Source organism: Sesamum indicum, linkage group LG3 (genome assembly GCF_000512975.1).
Source record: "Sesamum indicum cultivar Zhongzhi No. 13 linkage group LG3, S_indicum_v1.0, whole genome shotgun sequence".
NCBI classification, from domain to species: domain Eukaryota; kingdom Viridiplantae; phylum Streptophyta; class Magnoliopsida; order Lamiales; family Pedaliaceae; genus Sesamum; species Sesamum indicum.
The window spans coordinates 13,614,832-13,629,832 of NC_026147.1; the positions used below are offsets into that span (position 1 = coordinate 13,614,832).

General features: G+C 36.1%; 2 protein-coding genes across 2 annotated transcripts in view; one reads left to right on the plus strand and one right to left on the minus strand.

Moving 5' to 3' along the window:
- LOC105158515 (floricaula protein) overlaps nucleotides 1-3,116 on the plus strand; it is an 11,426-nt gene extending 8,310 nt beyond the window's left edge. Inside the window, 4 exon segments of the mRNA XM_011075298.2 lie at nucleotides 2-363; nucleotides 517-642; nucleotides 645-874; nucleotides 2,211-3,116. Of these exon segments, the coding sequence (XP_011073600.2) occupies nucleotides 2-363; nucleotides 517-642; nucleotides 645-874; nucleotides 2,211-2,576 (1,084 nt within the window). The 3' untranslated portion in view covers nucleotides 2,577-3,116.
- Nucleotides 2,836-8,341, minus strand: LOC105158290 (glycine--tRNA ligase, mitochondrial 1). The gene is made up of 9 exons (XM_011074989.2): nucleotides 7,992-8,341; nucleotides 6,953-7,335; nucleotides 6,721-6,838; nucleotides 5,768-5,962; nucleotides 5,445-5,669; nucleotides 5,163-5,222; nucleotides 4,753-4,833; nucleotides 4,012-4,417; nucleotides 2,836-3,246 (listed from the first exon to the last, which is right to left on the minus strand). Exons 1-9 carry the CDS (start codon nucleotides 8,169-8,171, stop codon nucleotides 3,029-3,031), a joined length of 1,866 nt encoding a protein of 621 aa, XP_011073291.1. The 5' UTR covers nucleotides 8,172-8,341; the 3' UTR covers nucleotides 2,836-3,028.

The following is a 15,001-nucleotide window of genomic DNA, read 5'->3' on the forward strand; positions in this document are numbered from 1 at the left end:
GGCTGCGGGAGGCGGTGGCGCCACCACCTCCGCCGCCTCCTCCTGCCTACTCCGTCAGGCCCAGAGAGCTTGGAGGTTTGGAGGAGCTGTTCCAAGCTTATGGGATCAGATACTTCACTGCTGCCAAAATAGCTGAGCTTGGATTCACGGTGAACACACTCTTGGACATGAGGGATGAAGAGCTTGACGAGATGATGAACAGCCTTTGTCAGATTTTCCGGTGGGACCTCCTTGTTGGGGAGAGATACGGCATCAAAGCCGCCGTCAGAGCAGAGCGGCGCCGCCTCGATGAGGAGGAAGCACGGCGGCGCCACCTCCTCTCTGGCGACACCACACATGCCCTTGACGCACTGTCTCAAGAAGGTTAGCATCTGTAGTACGTAATGAACTGCATGCATGACAACAAGAATAGGATTATCCACTAATGATAAAATTAATAAAAATACATTTTTTACATGAAGTCATGATTAACATATATATATATATATATATTGCCATGTTAAAATTCGTAAGTAGGGTTGTCAGAGGAGCCGGTGCAGCAGGAGAAGGAGGCGGCGGGGAGTGGCGGGGGAGGGGTGTGGGAGATGGTCGTGGCGGCGGGTGGAAGGAAACAGCGGAGGAGGAAGAATTACAAGGGCCGGTCTAGAATGGCTTCGATGATGAGAAGGAGGGAGCGGAGGATGACGAGAATTGCGGCGGAGGGGGAAGCGAGCGGCAGAGGGAGCACCCGTTCATCGTGACGGAGCCAGGGGAGGTGGCGCGTGGGAAGAAGAACGGCCTTGATTATCTCTTCCATCTCTATGAGCAGTGCCGTGAGTTCTTGATCCAAGTCCAGAGCATAGCCAAGGAGAGAGGAGAAAAATGTCCCACCAAGGTCAGTTCAGCAAAAATCATTGTTATATATTTAAATAAAATACTTCCATTTTCTATAATTTCCTAAACATTTAGAAAAAAGATAAATATGTATCTATATATATATATATATATTATTTTCTAATAACTCAAATGTCACATTTAATTAATAACTAATAATATCCACGTCAAAAAAAACATAGAGCGAAAATGTATCAAGTGCATCAACGATAATATTAGACGGCATAAATTCAGAGAGTGTCAATAGAATCAAGACATGATTTTTTTTGACTATGTGTTTCACTATTTTATTAGTATTTCATATACATACCAAAATGTGTTTTGTAATATATTTTTTTTGTAATAATCTCTATATGTGTTGCTTGTTTTTCTAGTCCTTTGGTGCACTTTTAGGCAGTGTAAGAACATAGAAAACAGTTGGATTGGAAAGAGAGGGAAGGGAAGTGTGGCGATGATGTTCATGGGGGTGGGGGTGGGGGTGGGAGTGTTGTTATAGTGGTAATGATGGTGGTGGTGGATGTGTGAGTGTCCGAACCGTACAACATGGAGCAGCTGAAAGTAGCTGGGCCTGTGTGGTTGGGGTGCGAGCTGTCCACATGAGAACTCGACAGCTTGTGTACGGTTTTCTGGGCCTCTCTGCAAATCCAAAAGGGCCCCAAAGAATCACCCCCACCCACATCCACACCCTATTTCTCCCTTCATCTTTCCCCCTCTCAACATTTGTTGCAGAAACTAACAATCATTCTCAAATCTTGCTTTCAATATTCTCTCTCTCCTTCTCTCTCTCTCTCTCTATATATATATATACATATATACGTATATATATATTTATGGGGTGGGAACGTGGAATCTTGCAGTTTCTTTTTCTTTTCTGAACAAAAATCTAAGTTTTCTCATGCACTATGAGTTACAAAGGTGGTTGGAAGTTGTCAAATCAATGAGTGATACAAAATACTGTTACTGCTAGTTTTAGTACAAGACATGTCTTATGTTTCGAACTAGTCTAGGATTTTCTTTTCGTGCTCATATTTCTCCTACAGTAATGATACATAAATTTGAATTTACTCTTGACCAGTGGTATATAAATCAGTTACTTTTAATTGGACAGTTCTCAGTTTGATCATATTCAATAGGTTAACACGAGAGACTCATCTCTAAGGACAAAGTTTATAACATAACAAACTCTATCAAGTTTAGTTCTTGTAGATTGCTGCACCCTGACGCACAATATGAATGATTGACACATATCCTCTTTTTTTAGAATTCACGAGCATGTGTCATCCGTACGTCCAAACATCGTGCAAACATGTATCTGATGCAATTTCATGTTCGTCTAGGTGACAAACCAAGTGTTCAGGTATGCAAAAAAGGCAGGGGCCAACTACATCAACAAGCCCAAGATGCGGCACTATGTGCATTGCTACGCCCTGCACTGCCTTGATGAGGAGACGTCCAATGCTCTGAGGCGGGCTTTCAAGGAGAGAGGAGAGAATGTCGGGGCATGGAGGCAAGCATGTTACAAGCCCTTGGTGGCCATAGCAGCAAGACAGGGATGGGACATTGATGCCATCTTCAATGCTCATCCCCACCTCTCCATTTGGTACGTCCCCACAAAGCTCCGCCAGCTCTGCCATGCCGAGAGGAGCAGTGCCGCTGCCTCCAGCTCCATCACTGGTGGCGGGGCTGATCATTTGCCATTCTAATGTACGTGTGTATGTTTGAGTTGTAAGCTCTAGTTTACTTGTGATCTATGAGAGATGGTAGTTCCTTTCAATTTGCCCAGTGTAAAGGTAACTTAACCTTTTAGTCGTGGTAGTAGTACTAGTACTGTTTTGACCTATTATGTTTGTCCACCACAGCTAAGTCATGACTAATATCATGCTCGCCTTACACATGCGCGAGAACATACAGAAACCCTTTTGGTTTCTACATCTAGGCACCAATCTCAAATTCTAATGGATATGAAATCACTTTGCAAAATTTATAATGAAACAAATAATGTCCAAACACTTGCAGAAACGACATACAGTGATATGGAGTATATTTCTTGATTCTGAGTCTCGCCAGTTTTCCTGATTAAATATGTAAATGAAGTTTGAACGGCGACATCAACAAGGAAGTGTGGTAAGCCAATCTGAGATCGAGACTCTGCTGGTCAAGAGGAATGAGTCGGGTATCTCCACAATACATCAGCCCATGTGCTCACCCCATCAGTAACCTCCTTAACCACAGATGCCACCTCGTCTACGTTAACACGAATTTGCTGCTTGCTATCTCTTTCTCGGACAGTCACTGAGGATGTAGAATCAACTGTAATTGCGAAGGGAACTCCAAGTTCATCAGTTCTTGCATATCTCTTTCCTATTGAGGTGCCTGCAAAAATATAACACATGAATTGATGGTATTATTATGCCTGATGTTTTATGTCAACTCTCATGCATCAGATGATCCATATGGAGGTCTTCTATTTCCTTTACGGGGGAAACAACTTCAATTTATCATCCTATTTTCATCTGCTGACAATCTCTAACGCTTGATGACTCCAAAAGCTTTTCAAAGTGTTTCCATTACCTATTCCACTAGCAAAATAGTTTTCTTCTTCACGATAGTAATTAAGTTTCATTACTTATTTCAAGCCCTTGTTAGCATCCTTTTCGTCTTGAACGCTAAAGTTTCACTCAACGAAGATAATCAGCAAAAGAACAGATAAAGGTATAGAAAACCGAAAGTTCTTAAAGCACAAATTTCTCGAGAACTAATAAAACAAGTTGGCCATCCAGGAACAAGTTTAAGGTATTTAACAGAAACAGTAAACTGCAATCTGACCTATATAACAAAAGTAGCCAAGTGATCCAGTTAGCCTAAACTGAAAAATTGCAAAGGTCCAACACCGACAGCACCCATTTGGAAATATGGCCAAGATGAGGAAAAGGGTAAAAGAAAATGGGTACACTAGCTAGTACCTAGCCAAGTGATCCAGTTAGCCTAAACTGAAAAATTCCAAAGGTCCAACACTGAAGGCATCCATTTGGAAATATGGCCAAGATGAGGAAAAGGGTAAAAGAAAATGGGTACACTAGCTAGTACCTAGCCTACTCAAATATTTTATAAGGTAGATGAAATCCCCGAGGTGCATACCTGTTATATCGATTTTGTAGGAGATCCCAACAGTGGTCAATGCTCTGGCAATATTTCTGGCAACTTCCTCATATTGTTGATTCTGAACCAGAGGAAATACAGTGCATTTGATTGGAGCTACTAGTGGTGGAAAGCGGAAGACATTCAATTGTTCATCCCCATCTTTACTAGGCCTTGTATAAAACGAATGCTCATATAGGCAGTATATGATCCTTCCAATACCAAACGATGGTTCAATCACAGATGGTGTGAAAACCCTTTGATGTTCCTTTTTCTTCTCTTTGGAGATCGAGACCATGTTACTCTTTATGGTCACAACTTTGTCCAGGGTACAAACACGAAACTCTGCCTCACCCTTGGTTTCCAAGGTTGCTTTCATCTCCATGGCTTCCTCTTCCCCCATAGCCTGTTTACAAGCAAGAACCCAGAAAATTTCATAATTTTTGAAAAATCTATAGTTGAGTATTATTGATAATTAATCGCTATTCTGAATAAGAGCAAACCAAATCCTAAGAGGATGGTAAAAAAACAAGTTAACAGTATGTGCCGCCAATCTTAAAAAGCAATGTTATATCCTCTCAAGAGTGAAAATGGCTACTTGTCAACAGGGAGAAATCAAACATTCGAATATCTCTCAGCATAGAAAAATCAAGGGTAGAAAGAAATGGAAGCAACAAGTGAAAACGACACTCTCCAAGTGCATAGAAATGGACTGACAAATACATTATAGTAGTTGCATACCTCTAAAGCTTCAACCACCATCCTTTGGTTACCCTTAAAAGCAAGACCCAGCTCTTTTTTCACTGGAGCAATAACAAGTTTCTGAAAGAGACCAAACAACATTCTGTGTAAGGTTTAACCATTAAGCATGTAGTAAGAGCCATCAGACTGTCAGACTTCCAGTGGTGAAGGAGAGAGAAAGAGAGGGAGGGAGGAATAAACAGAGTCAATGACATGATACTTCAGGAGTACTGCCCCCAGTTATGGAGATCACAACACTCACAAATTGATGACAACAACCCCAGTGATTAAACACAAGTATGGGCATATTCACAAGGCGTGATGTCTTCAATATTGTACGTTATCTTGATGTCAACTAGGAGCGTGCTCAGAGTAGCATGAAATAAGCTGAGGAGGAAAGAAGCTGATACCTCTACTTCTCTTGGTTCTGGATATTTTTCATGTGCCACCAGGGGAACACCACTTTTATCCTGCAAATAGTGAATCAGGACTAGGTCATAAAATCGACTTTAGCATCTACCGTCGACAACTATTCATGTGCTCTCACCAAAACCTAGTCAAACGGTTCAACCAAAAACTATAATCACCAATATCACTTGAGTAAAAATAGATTGACATGAACCAAAGTACAAGGACGTCATTGCAACTTGTCCCCTTTGACAGATTGTATATGCAAATTCACCAGAACTTACAGTATGCGCGTGTAAATCATATGCCGATCTATCTGCAATACCAACACACTCAATCCAACCGTATGAGCATTCAATTTCAGCATCCCAACAATCTGCTGCATAGTGTGCCATCTCATTTGCCAGATGTTGGCGGAATCGCAGGCGGTCTTTGTCAATCCCAAGTTCGGTTAAGAACAAGTATACTCGCCCTATGAAATAACCCAGTGTTTCATTATTGACGATTCCCTGCGCCACACAGATTTATGAATTATTGTTAAAATAGAGAACAAAATCCCAGGGAGGAGACAGGAAGAAACTAGATGACAGACATCCAATAAACCAACCTGAGTAACTGCTTCTCCGATAGGAATTCTCCTTGCTGCTTGTCCAGACACCTGATCTTCTCTTGGGAACATCAAAAATTCCAAACTTGCAACTTCAGAGAATTTTGGATGAGATTTGTCATCAGGATCTACAAAGTGTTCGATCTCTGCCAGCGTAAATTCACGAACCCTTAAAAGACCTTGCCGTGGAGAGATCTGCAAAGTTCATACATGTCATAAAACACACATGTAGCTCAATGTGCGGAAAAGATCTAATATGCATAGCACATGCATTTGGGAGCTTGTAGATTACTCTCATTTCATATAAATAAATAATCTCAGACAGAACTCTGCAACGAGCTAGAAATTTCCATAGGACCAAAACTGTCATTTATGCTTACTAGATAAAATATTCATCCACTGTTCCAATTCTGCCTTTTAGATTGTCATTTGTCAAACTTAACCTATTCTTCATGTGCTCTGAGGGAATCTTTGTGGCCACAGGAAGAAGCTAATACATTGTCAAAAATTTTTTAGGCATTCAACACTCAGATAGTCGGAGGAAACTTTTCCACGCAAACCTTTTGGCTCTTTTCCATGTGCAGAGATTTTTTCTTGGTGCCCCAGGGATTCAAAGTAAAGTACTTATAAAATGCTATGTCCTTGTGTAGTTCAACATGTACCATAGTTTCTGTAAGAGAATTAATCTCAGTTTCCTTGATAATTGCTGCAAATGCTACCATTTTCACACCCAAACCAAATAGATTGGGTATATATTAATATCGAACATATCTTCCAAATTAGAAATAAAAAACCACTTTTGTCCTATCCTCAACATCTACATTGTTCAAGTCCCTATTGATTATACAACTAGCGTTCACATAATTTTGGTATTCTATATTATAACAAAACCTTATCTGAGAAAACTCAAAAATGCATGCAAAAATAGCAGTTTTTATGGTAGTATAGGAGACCTCATTCCGAAAAGCTTGACCAATCTGTGCAGCTGCAAAAGGAAGCTTGTTGCCATTATAGTAGTACAAGTCCTTAAAGTTCACGAAAATGCCTTGAGCTGTCTCAGGGCGCATGTATCTGCAGAATATTAGATTTCAAAAAGAATTGAAGAAACAAAAAAAGGAATCAGATATAGAAAACCATTAAGCCATGCAAGAGGAAATTAGTTCAAGAATAATAACATATCCTCACCCAGGGCTCAAGCCAGATGGCCCAATTGATGTCTGAAACATTAGATTGAAAGGATAGGGGTCTGAGAGACTGTTCTTTGTATCTGGAGCGGTAATTCCATAACCCTTTATTTTAGCACCCAGCTCTTCAGCAGAGAGGTCATCCAACACAGCAAGCACATGCCTGAGTTCTGCTGCCTTCTCAGCGCTAAGATTAGGGTCTTTCTCAAGCTTGTCTTTGCAATAATCCTTGAGCAAATGGTCTGCCCGATAACATGTTCCGGTCTTTTCATCTTTAACCATAAGGTCCGTAAACTTATCAACATGACCCGATGCTTTCAGCACAATCTCTGGTGTAACACAAGGGCAATCAACTTCCAACATGTTCTCTTCAAGAACGAAATGCTGAAACATCAAAACAAATGTTTAGCAAAAAGTCCCTGGTTTACATGGAAAGAAAGGACAGGAAAAATAAAAGGAAATACATTGAAAAAGCATAAAAAAAATGTACCAGTACACATATAGAAAAAGAGTAAAGAATTTTAATTACATAACAAAAGTATTACAATTATAAAATAAAGTCAGTTAGTTTCAGTAACCCTCTTTAACAGCATCCAGAAACCACATACAAAGGTTAACATATCTGAGCAAAAGATTCAATAATTCTACATAAAGTCATCACAACCATCAGAATCACTAGATTGACAACTAAGAAGAATTATCAGCCAAAACTTTGTTCTTGCATGCAAAAGATCTCTGTCGCTGCAGCCCACCCTTGTACTACTGATAACTCGCTCAAACAAGATACCGTTCCAAGAAACATTTACCTTAAGTATCAAAATCACAGAAACCAAACCACGGCTTCACAAAGGAAACCCATTAGTAAAACCACCAAAACTAGATCAACAAACAAACTAACAACACTACCCAGCAATTACAAGCACCACTCAGAACTGAATACATAATTTCATCCAATTACCAACAAAAGCCACCAAAAGAACTCCAATCCAAATTCGGGGCTCTATTAAAATTAACAATAGCAAAAACCGAAATGTATAAACCTGACGCCAGAAGGCGAGCACGTTGGACTTGACCGCGCATCCGGGTGGCCCATAATCGTAAAGCCCAGCAACCCCGCGGTAGATCTTGAAGGATGGGATGTAAAACAAACGGCGTTCAAGGGTGTTAACGACAGCTTGCCGGAACGCCTCCCTGTTGTGGGCTTCTTGCGCGGCGTCCATTTCTATGCACACACAGTAGAATTCCCGAAGCCCTAGAAAGCTGGGAATTTATAGTCCTAGCGAGTGGAATTGGATTGTAGACAGTAATAGTGGTAGTTTACATTTATCCATCCGCAGATTTTTGTATTGAAGTGTGGGGACAAAGAAGGAGAAAAATATCAGCAGGAGATTCTTTTTTCTATATTTTTGGGTTCAAAGTCCAGTCCAGCGTGCTCATGTTGTGTGGTCTTATTTCACTTTGGATCTTCTTTTAGCTTTATTTTGAGAAAAAGAGTTGAAAAAAGAGAGAAAAGAATTTTTCCTTTGCTTTTTTCCCCCTGATATTTTTATGAAATTTAAAATTTTGAATATTACTTGGAACCCATAATTTAAATTTAAAACAAAAAAATTATCAAATTTGAAAATTGTGTTAAAAAAAATAATAATTACATTTACACCCCTATTTTTTGCATAATTTAGAAACCATTCATAACATCTAAGAAGTAGGGTTAATTTGAGTAGTATTGTTGGCATTTTCTGAGGTGTATGTATAATTTTTTTAAAAGTAGGGATTATTTATGTAAATGATGTCAATATTTTTAGTGGGTTTGGACCAACTATTATCATATCTTGATATCAAATACATAAAAAGCCGGAATAACAATATGAAACAATTCAAGAAATTATGAGAATTGTGTTTGCATAAGTTGGATGAAGAACAAAAAGTTTTCAATTGATCCTTACTATTCATGTTGTTGTTAACTTTAGAGTTTGGATTTTAGACCTATCTTCATTCACATCTCTTATCTTTAAAGAGGACATCTCACATATTAAAATGTTATTTTTATTAATAATAATAGATGACAGTTACATCACAATAATAAATTATGTTAGTCATAAATGAACGATGGGAGTGATAGGCGTTATTCTTCTTTGGTTATTATTTGTTCAAATGAAATTATCAGTTTAGAAACTAAGTACCGATTCGTTGTTGAACTTAATAGGGGTGAAATAGTAACACTCCTCCAAAAGATGGATTCGCCCTTAAAAAATAAAAGTACGATTAGATCAGATTAAGATTTGCATATTTTTTACACAATTTATTTTTGTAGCAGTTGATCGTTCAATCATCTCAATACTTAATTTGCCACGTAGATTGAACTTTTTTCCAATACACAGACCCTCTTACAAATGTTAGCAGTCACCAATTTCAAGTATTCGTCTTTATAATATTTATTGAGTTCTAACTTTTTGACATACTACCAAACTAATTTAAGTACCAGACAGTTATTCTTGAGGCCCATCACAACGAGTCTAACGACTATATACTTAGGTACCCCTATATTCTAGATCGATGTTCTCGTAAGTCTTTACCTCTTTCATTCTCCCTTTTCTTCTCATTTCTTGTGTTTGTGCTTATTTTGTGCTCTTTTTATGCTATTGTGCATATTTTTTCAAATTCTAATATTGGAAATAATATTGGTGAGTCCTTGAAGAACCTAACCATAATTTGAGTGTATTTGCAGCTTATCTTCATAAAAGGGCTCTTCTGAAACTTTGAGATCAATTTCTTAATCTAGTTTGATTGAAATCTTACTTTATATATATAAAGAACAAATAAAACTTAGATCATAAATTACAATAGAATAAAATATTAATATTATGTTTGGATGTATATTTTGAGTGCTTTCGTTTATTTGTTGAGATAAAGAGAGAAAAATATAGATAAATAGGCATGTTTAGATTTATTTTTAGAAATAACTCAAAGTATGGTTTTGTATTTTTTTTCCTTTTTTGAACAAAAATTACTGTTTATCGTCAAATCATATATCCTATATATGCATTTAAATATGTATATATGATTTTGTTTGTCGGTAGGTTAAATTGTGTAGATTATTATAATTTTATTCTAACATAAAAATATTGAAAATGGACTGTCGGACTCTGGATATCACACTTCAATATGCTAAGAATTTGAAAAAGATGAACCTCATTTCGGAACGGCGCCGCAGCAGACTGCCTCACTTTTGATGTGAAGCTTATATATGTACAAGAGGGTGAGGGAGAAACCTATTATGCCAAGAGGGGACAAAACAATTAAAAAATAATCAAAAAAGAAAAAAAAATACATGAACAATAATGTTAATCCACCTTAAATAATAAAAAAATAGCCAAAAAAAAAAACAAAAATAAATTCACCAAACATTCCCTCCATTTTTGGACATTTTGGAGATGGCTCAGAGATTAATCCAAACATTTGATACGGAATCAAATCTACAATTATTCATTCATATTAGGTCATCTTTGAAACTCAATGGCAACATGTGAAGTCTTTTAATATGATGATTATGACAAATATTGTACTATATCATCCCCAACAATTTTTTAGTATATTATATATGGAAAAATCTTTCAACTTTTAAGTGGTAAGTATGTGCATGCACGTGCCAGAATATGTATATATGCAGGGTAAAATTGAACTATATGTTGCACATACAATTAAGAATTATGTGCAACTTTATAATTTCCAAAATCATTTTCTTAATGTGGGAATTTCAATTTTCTTCCGAGTTATTATGCTTAACAAGTTTTTTATATTAATTTTTGATCGATAAAGTTAAAAATATTACTGATGAAAAAATTAGAAATGACAAGAAAAGAAGCAAAATATAATATATAAGACATGAGTCTGTAAGTACTTTCTGTCACGAAATAAATAAATAATAGGATAAAGACGAATTAAATATATGATGAGATTATTTAATAAAATGTGTACGGTGATTAGTATTTGAATATGTTGAACAATGGATGAAATAATGTCATCAATCAAATTTGTTGTTTACTTGGTTGTATAATTTTAAATGATAGTACAAAATACTCAAATTACCTCCCAAATAGTCAAAATACCTTAATTACTTGTCCTTGAAAAGTAATAATATGATAAAAAAGGTTAAGAACTCGTATTTTTACACAATCGAGTTAGGTTTGACTCAAGCCGATGACCCATTTTTATGGCTTTTGATCGGACTTGGATCTTGCCATGTGGATTTATACATTTTCTAAATATGTAAAAGCTCTATAAATACTAAGTGTCATCAGTTCCAAAGGTACATTTTTAATAGCCATCTTCGATCTACTTCTAAATTACCATAATTGATTTAGGTATCAAAGAGTTGTTGTCGGGGGCTATCCTATCAAACCAAAACTATCTTAGGCATCCTGCATTCCAAATTGAGGTTCTTAATTAATCTAGTTTGATCTAAGTTTTTTTTTTCTTATCTAATAATTTTTTTTCCTCATATTAATTCTTGAATCATAAATTCTATATTTTGTGCTTAATAAAACTATGCTCATAATTTACCAACAATGCACGTATTGATGTCTGTACGTACAGTTTATTTGCACTAACCTACTTTATTTTAAAAATATACATACATTCATGTACACAAACGTAACTACATATGCTATAGATAACTATACATATCGGTTTGTATGCGTGTGTAGAATAATTATACAAACATACATAATAAAAAGTCACATAAATACACGGTATATGAAATTATACTATATTGACCAAATAATTAGATTTATAAAACTTTTACTACATAAATGAATGAGTGTGTAAGTTTCAATATTTACTAATTGCTTCTTTGCATGCATGTAGCACATTTTATTAGAAAATAATTAGTAAATTCAAGTTTCATATTATTTACTATATAGCCTCAAACATGAGAAAATAAATAAATAATGAAAGAAACATGTAGGACAGCCAACTAGAATTGTTGTCTGAAGGTGACCTTGACACCTACATCTTTCTATTTCAAGCCATAATATGTTAAAATGGGATTATTAATTCGATTGTATAAGATTTTTGTTATTTTTTAGAGTGTTTGTTTCTAAAAATTGATGAAAATCAGTATTTTTGTCAAGTTTAGGATCACAATTGTTTGATCCAATCTTTATAAAGTAGATATATCGAAACCTATATTTATTTTAGACTTTTGACAAAATATCACTTTTAAGAATAAACGATTAATTATCAAAGAGAAGCAAATAGAAGCATTTAACTACAAGAAAATAGGGTATCAAAGACGGAAATTTCCGTCTCTTAAAATATGATTTCCGTCTCTAAAATGAATCAGCAACGAAAAATCCATCTCCGCACTCTGTGGCTGAAAGCCCTGTGGCTAAATATTAGGGACGAAAGTATTCCGTCTCTAATTCTGAGACCGAATATTTCCATGGCTGATTCAGTCGAAAAACAAGAACAAAGTTTTAGAGTAACCCGTCTCTGATTCCATTAATAAAAAAAATATTTTCCATCTCTAATCCATCTCAAAAGATAAAGTATCACAAATATTATATGTGAAGTATTTGTTGTCGAATCTAATAGAGGTTAAATAGTAACCACCACCGACACCCCTCCCCTTCCCCCCAAAAAAAGAAAAGAGGATTTGAACATATGATCAAATAGGAAAATGATTTGCATATTTTTACACGGCTTATTTTTATGGTCGTTGATCTTCCAATCATCTCAATAATTGATTTGCCACATGAATTGTACTTTCCCAACACACCGACCCTCTTACAAATACTAGTATTCATCAATTTCAAGTATTTGTTTCTATAACATTTATTGAGTTCTAACTCTTCGACATACTACCAAACTAACTTAAATATTGGATGGTATTTTTGAGAACCACCGCAACAAATCTAACGATTTTATGTACTTACGTACCCTTATATTTTAGAATGTTGTTCTCGTTATCAGCCTCCTTGCCCAGCTCATTAACGATCTCAACCCGTATCAAAATTCATTATAATTAATTTTCATTTTGTAAGTCCTCATTCTTTTCTCCCTTCTCTTCCCATTTCTTGTGTTTGTGCTTAATTTGTGCTCTTTTTGTGCTAAATTTGTGATCTTTTTGTGCTATTGTACATGTTTTTTAAATTCTAATATTAGAAGTAATATTGGTAAGCCCTTGAATAACCCAACCATAATTTGAGTTATTCCATTTGCAGCTTATCTTCACAAATGGGCTCTTGTGAAATTTTGAGTTAATCTTCTTAACCTAGTTTGATTAAAGTCTTACCTATATAAAGAACAAATAAAACTGAAATAATAAATGACAGTAAAATAAAACATTAACACTATGTTTGAATCTATATTTTGAGTGCTATAATTTTTTTTGTGAAGATAGAGAGAGAAAAATAGATATAAGTACGTATGTTTGGATTTATTTTTTGAGATAATTTAAAATAGTTTAAAATATATATCGAATTTATGGTTTTGTTTTCTTCTTTTTGGAACAAATTTTGGAATAAAAATCATTATTCATTATAAAATCATGTCTCCTTTATATGTATTTATATATGTATATATGATTCTATTTGTAAATAGGTTGAATTGTATACATTATTAAAATTGTATTTAACATAAAATCATCGAAGATGAATTGTTGAACTCTGGACATCACACTTCAATATGCTAAGGATTTGAAGAAGGTCAACCTCACCAACCCCACGTGGCATTTCCTGATGAAGTTCACGGTAGAGTAGAACTGCCACACGATCGATGTGAAGCTTATATGCCAGATGATGAGGGAGAAACCTATTTTGCAGAGATGAGACAAAATAATAAAAAATTAAGCAAAAAAGTGTACGGAATAATAATTTCAGTGGACCTTAAATAATAGAAAATAGCACAAATTAAAGAGAAAAAAAATTCACCAAACATTCCCTCTATTTTGTGACATTTTGGAGATGGCCCAAAAATTAATCCTAACATTTTATACGATTGAAATGTACAAAAGTTCATATTAAGTCATCCACGAAACTTGATGATGACATGTGAAGTTTTTTTAATTTGATGATTATGACAAATCTTGTACTTTCATCCCCAACAATTTTTCAATAGATTATGGATACATTTTTCAACTTTATGTGCTAATTATGTGCATACACATGCCAAAATATGTATATATGCAAGGTAATACTGGACTATATGTTGCACAATCTAATTGTACCGAAATTAGGAGCTATGTGCAATTTCAAAATTCCCAAAATACATTTTCTTAAGGGGAGAATTTCAATTTGTCTCTTACTTATTGACGTCGCTAAAAAGCAAAATTAATTGTACTTGTATTATAGAGGTGCAGTCCAATACACTTCACATAAAAATTCTTCTCCAAAAAATCCTCCCCTTTCTGGTCCACCAAATATCACCTCAATAACTCCAGCAGTTGAAAGGTTTTCTTGGTTTGGTTTATTTTGTCTTCTCTCTCTTTCTCTCTCGCCCCCTCTCGGAGAGGTCCTGAGCCCCCTTCACGAGGTTGGTTGTTGCGATTTATGTACTCCTTCAAATATCCTTATTGGATCTACTTCTCTATCTCATCTTTCAGATGGAAGCAATTTCCGAATTTGTGACCGGAGTCTTTATGAAAAAGGCAATATTTGTTCGACTTCATCCTTTTAGGATTCTCCCTCATGCGGAGTGGCCACTGGGCTATCCCTTGTTGTTCTGCTACGGCAAGGGTCTCTGCGTGGGGCGCGTCAATGGGGTACATCGCGTTATGTTGGAGGGCGGCACGTGCCTTCAATCTCTTTGGTTGCTTTCACTCGTGTGTTGCTTGGCATGGTCTTCCTCTTCAACTCTCCCCTTAGAGGGGGTTGCGGTTCTTACGCCTGATGTTTCCTCAATTTGGATGTATTTCTCTGCCCGTACTAAGAATTCGTCCAATGTGGCTGGGGGTTTTCCGGCTATAGATTCACAAGACCTTTCCCACCACAAGTTCTGCTTCATAATACTTGCCAAAAACTCCGAGTTGACATGAGGGACCTCCAGGACGGCC

What these genes read in the sequence shown, in the direction of transcription:
- LOC105158290 (XM_011074989.2), bottom strand. Translation starts at nt 8,171, where the DNA reads ATGGACGCCGCGCAAGAAGCCCACAACAGGGAGGCGTTCCGGCAAGCT. An exon ending in TCGGAGAAGCAGTTACTCAG is followed by an intron (nt 5,670 to 5,767) that starts GTTGGTTTATTG and finishes TGTGTGGCGCAG; the next exon opens with GGAATCGTCAATAATGAAAC. An exon ending in CTACAAAATCGATATAACAG is followed by an intron (nt 3,247 to 4,011) that starts GTATGCACCTCG and finishes ATATTTTTGCAG; the next exon opens with GCACCTCAATAGGAAAGAGA.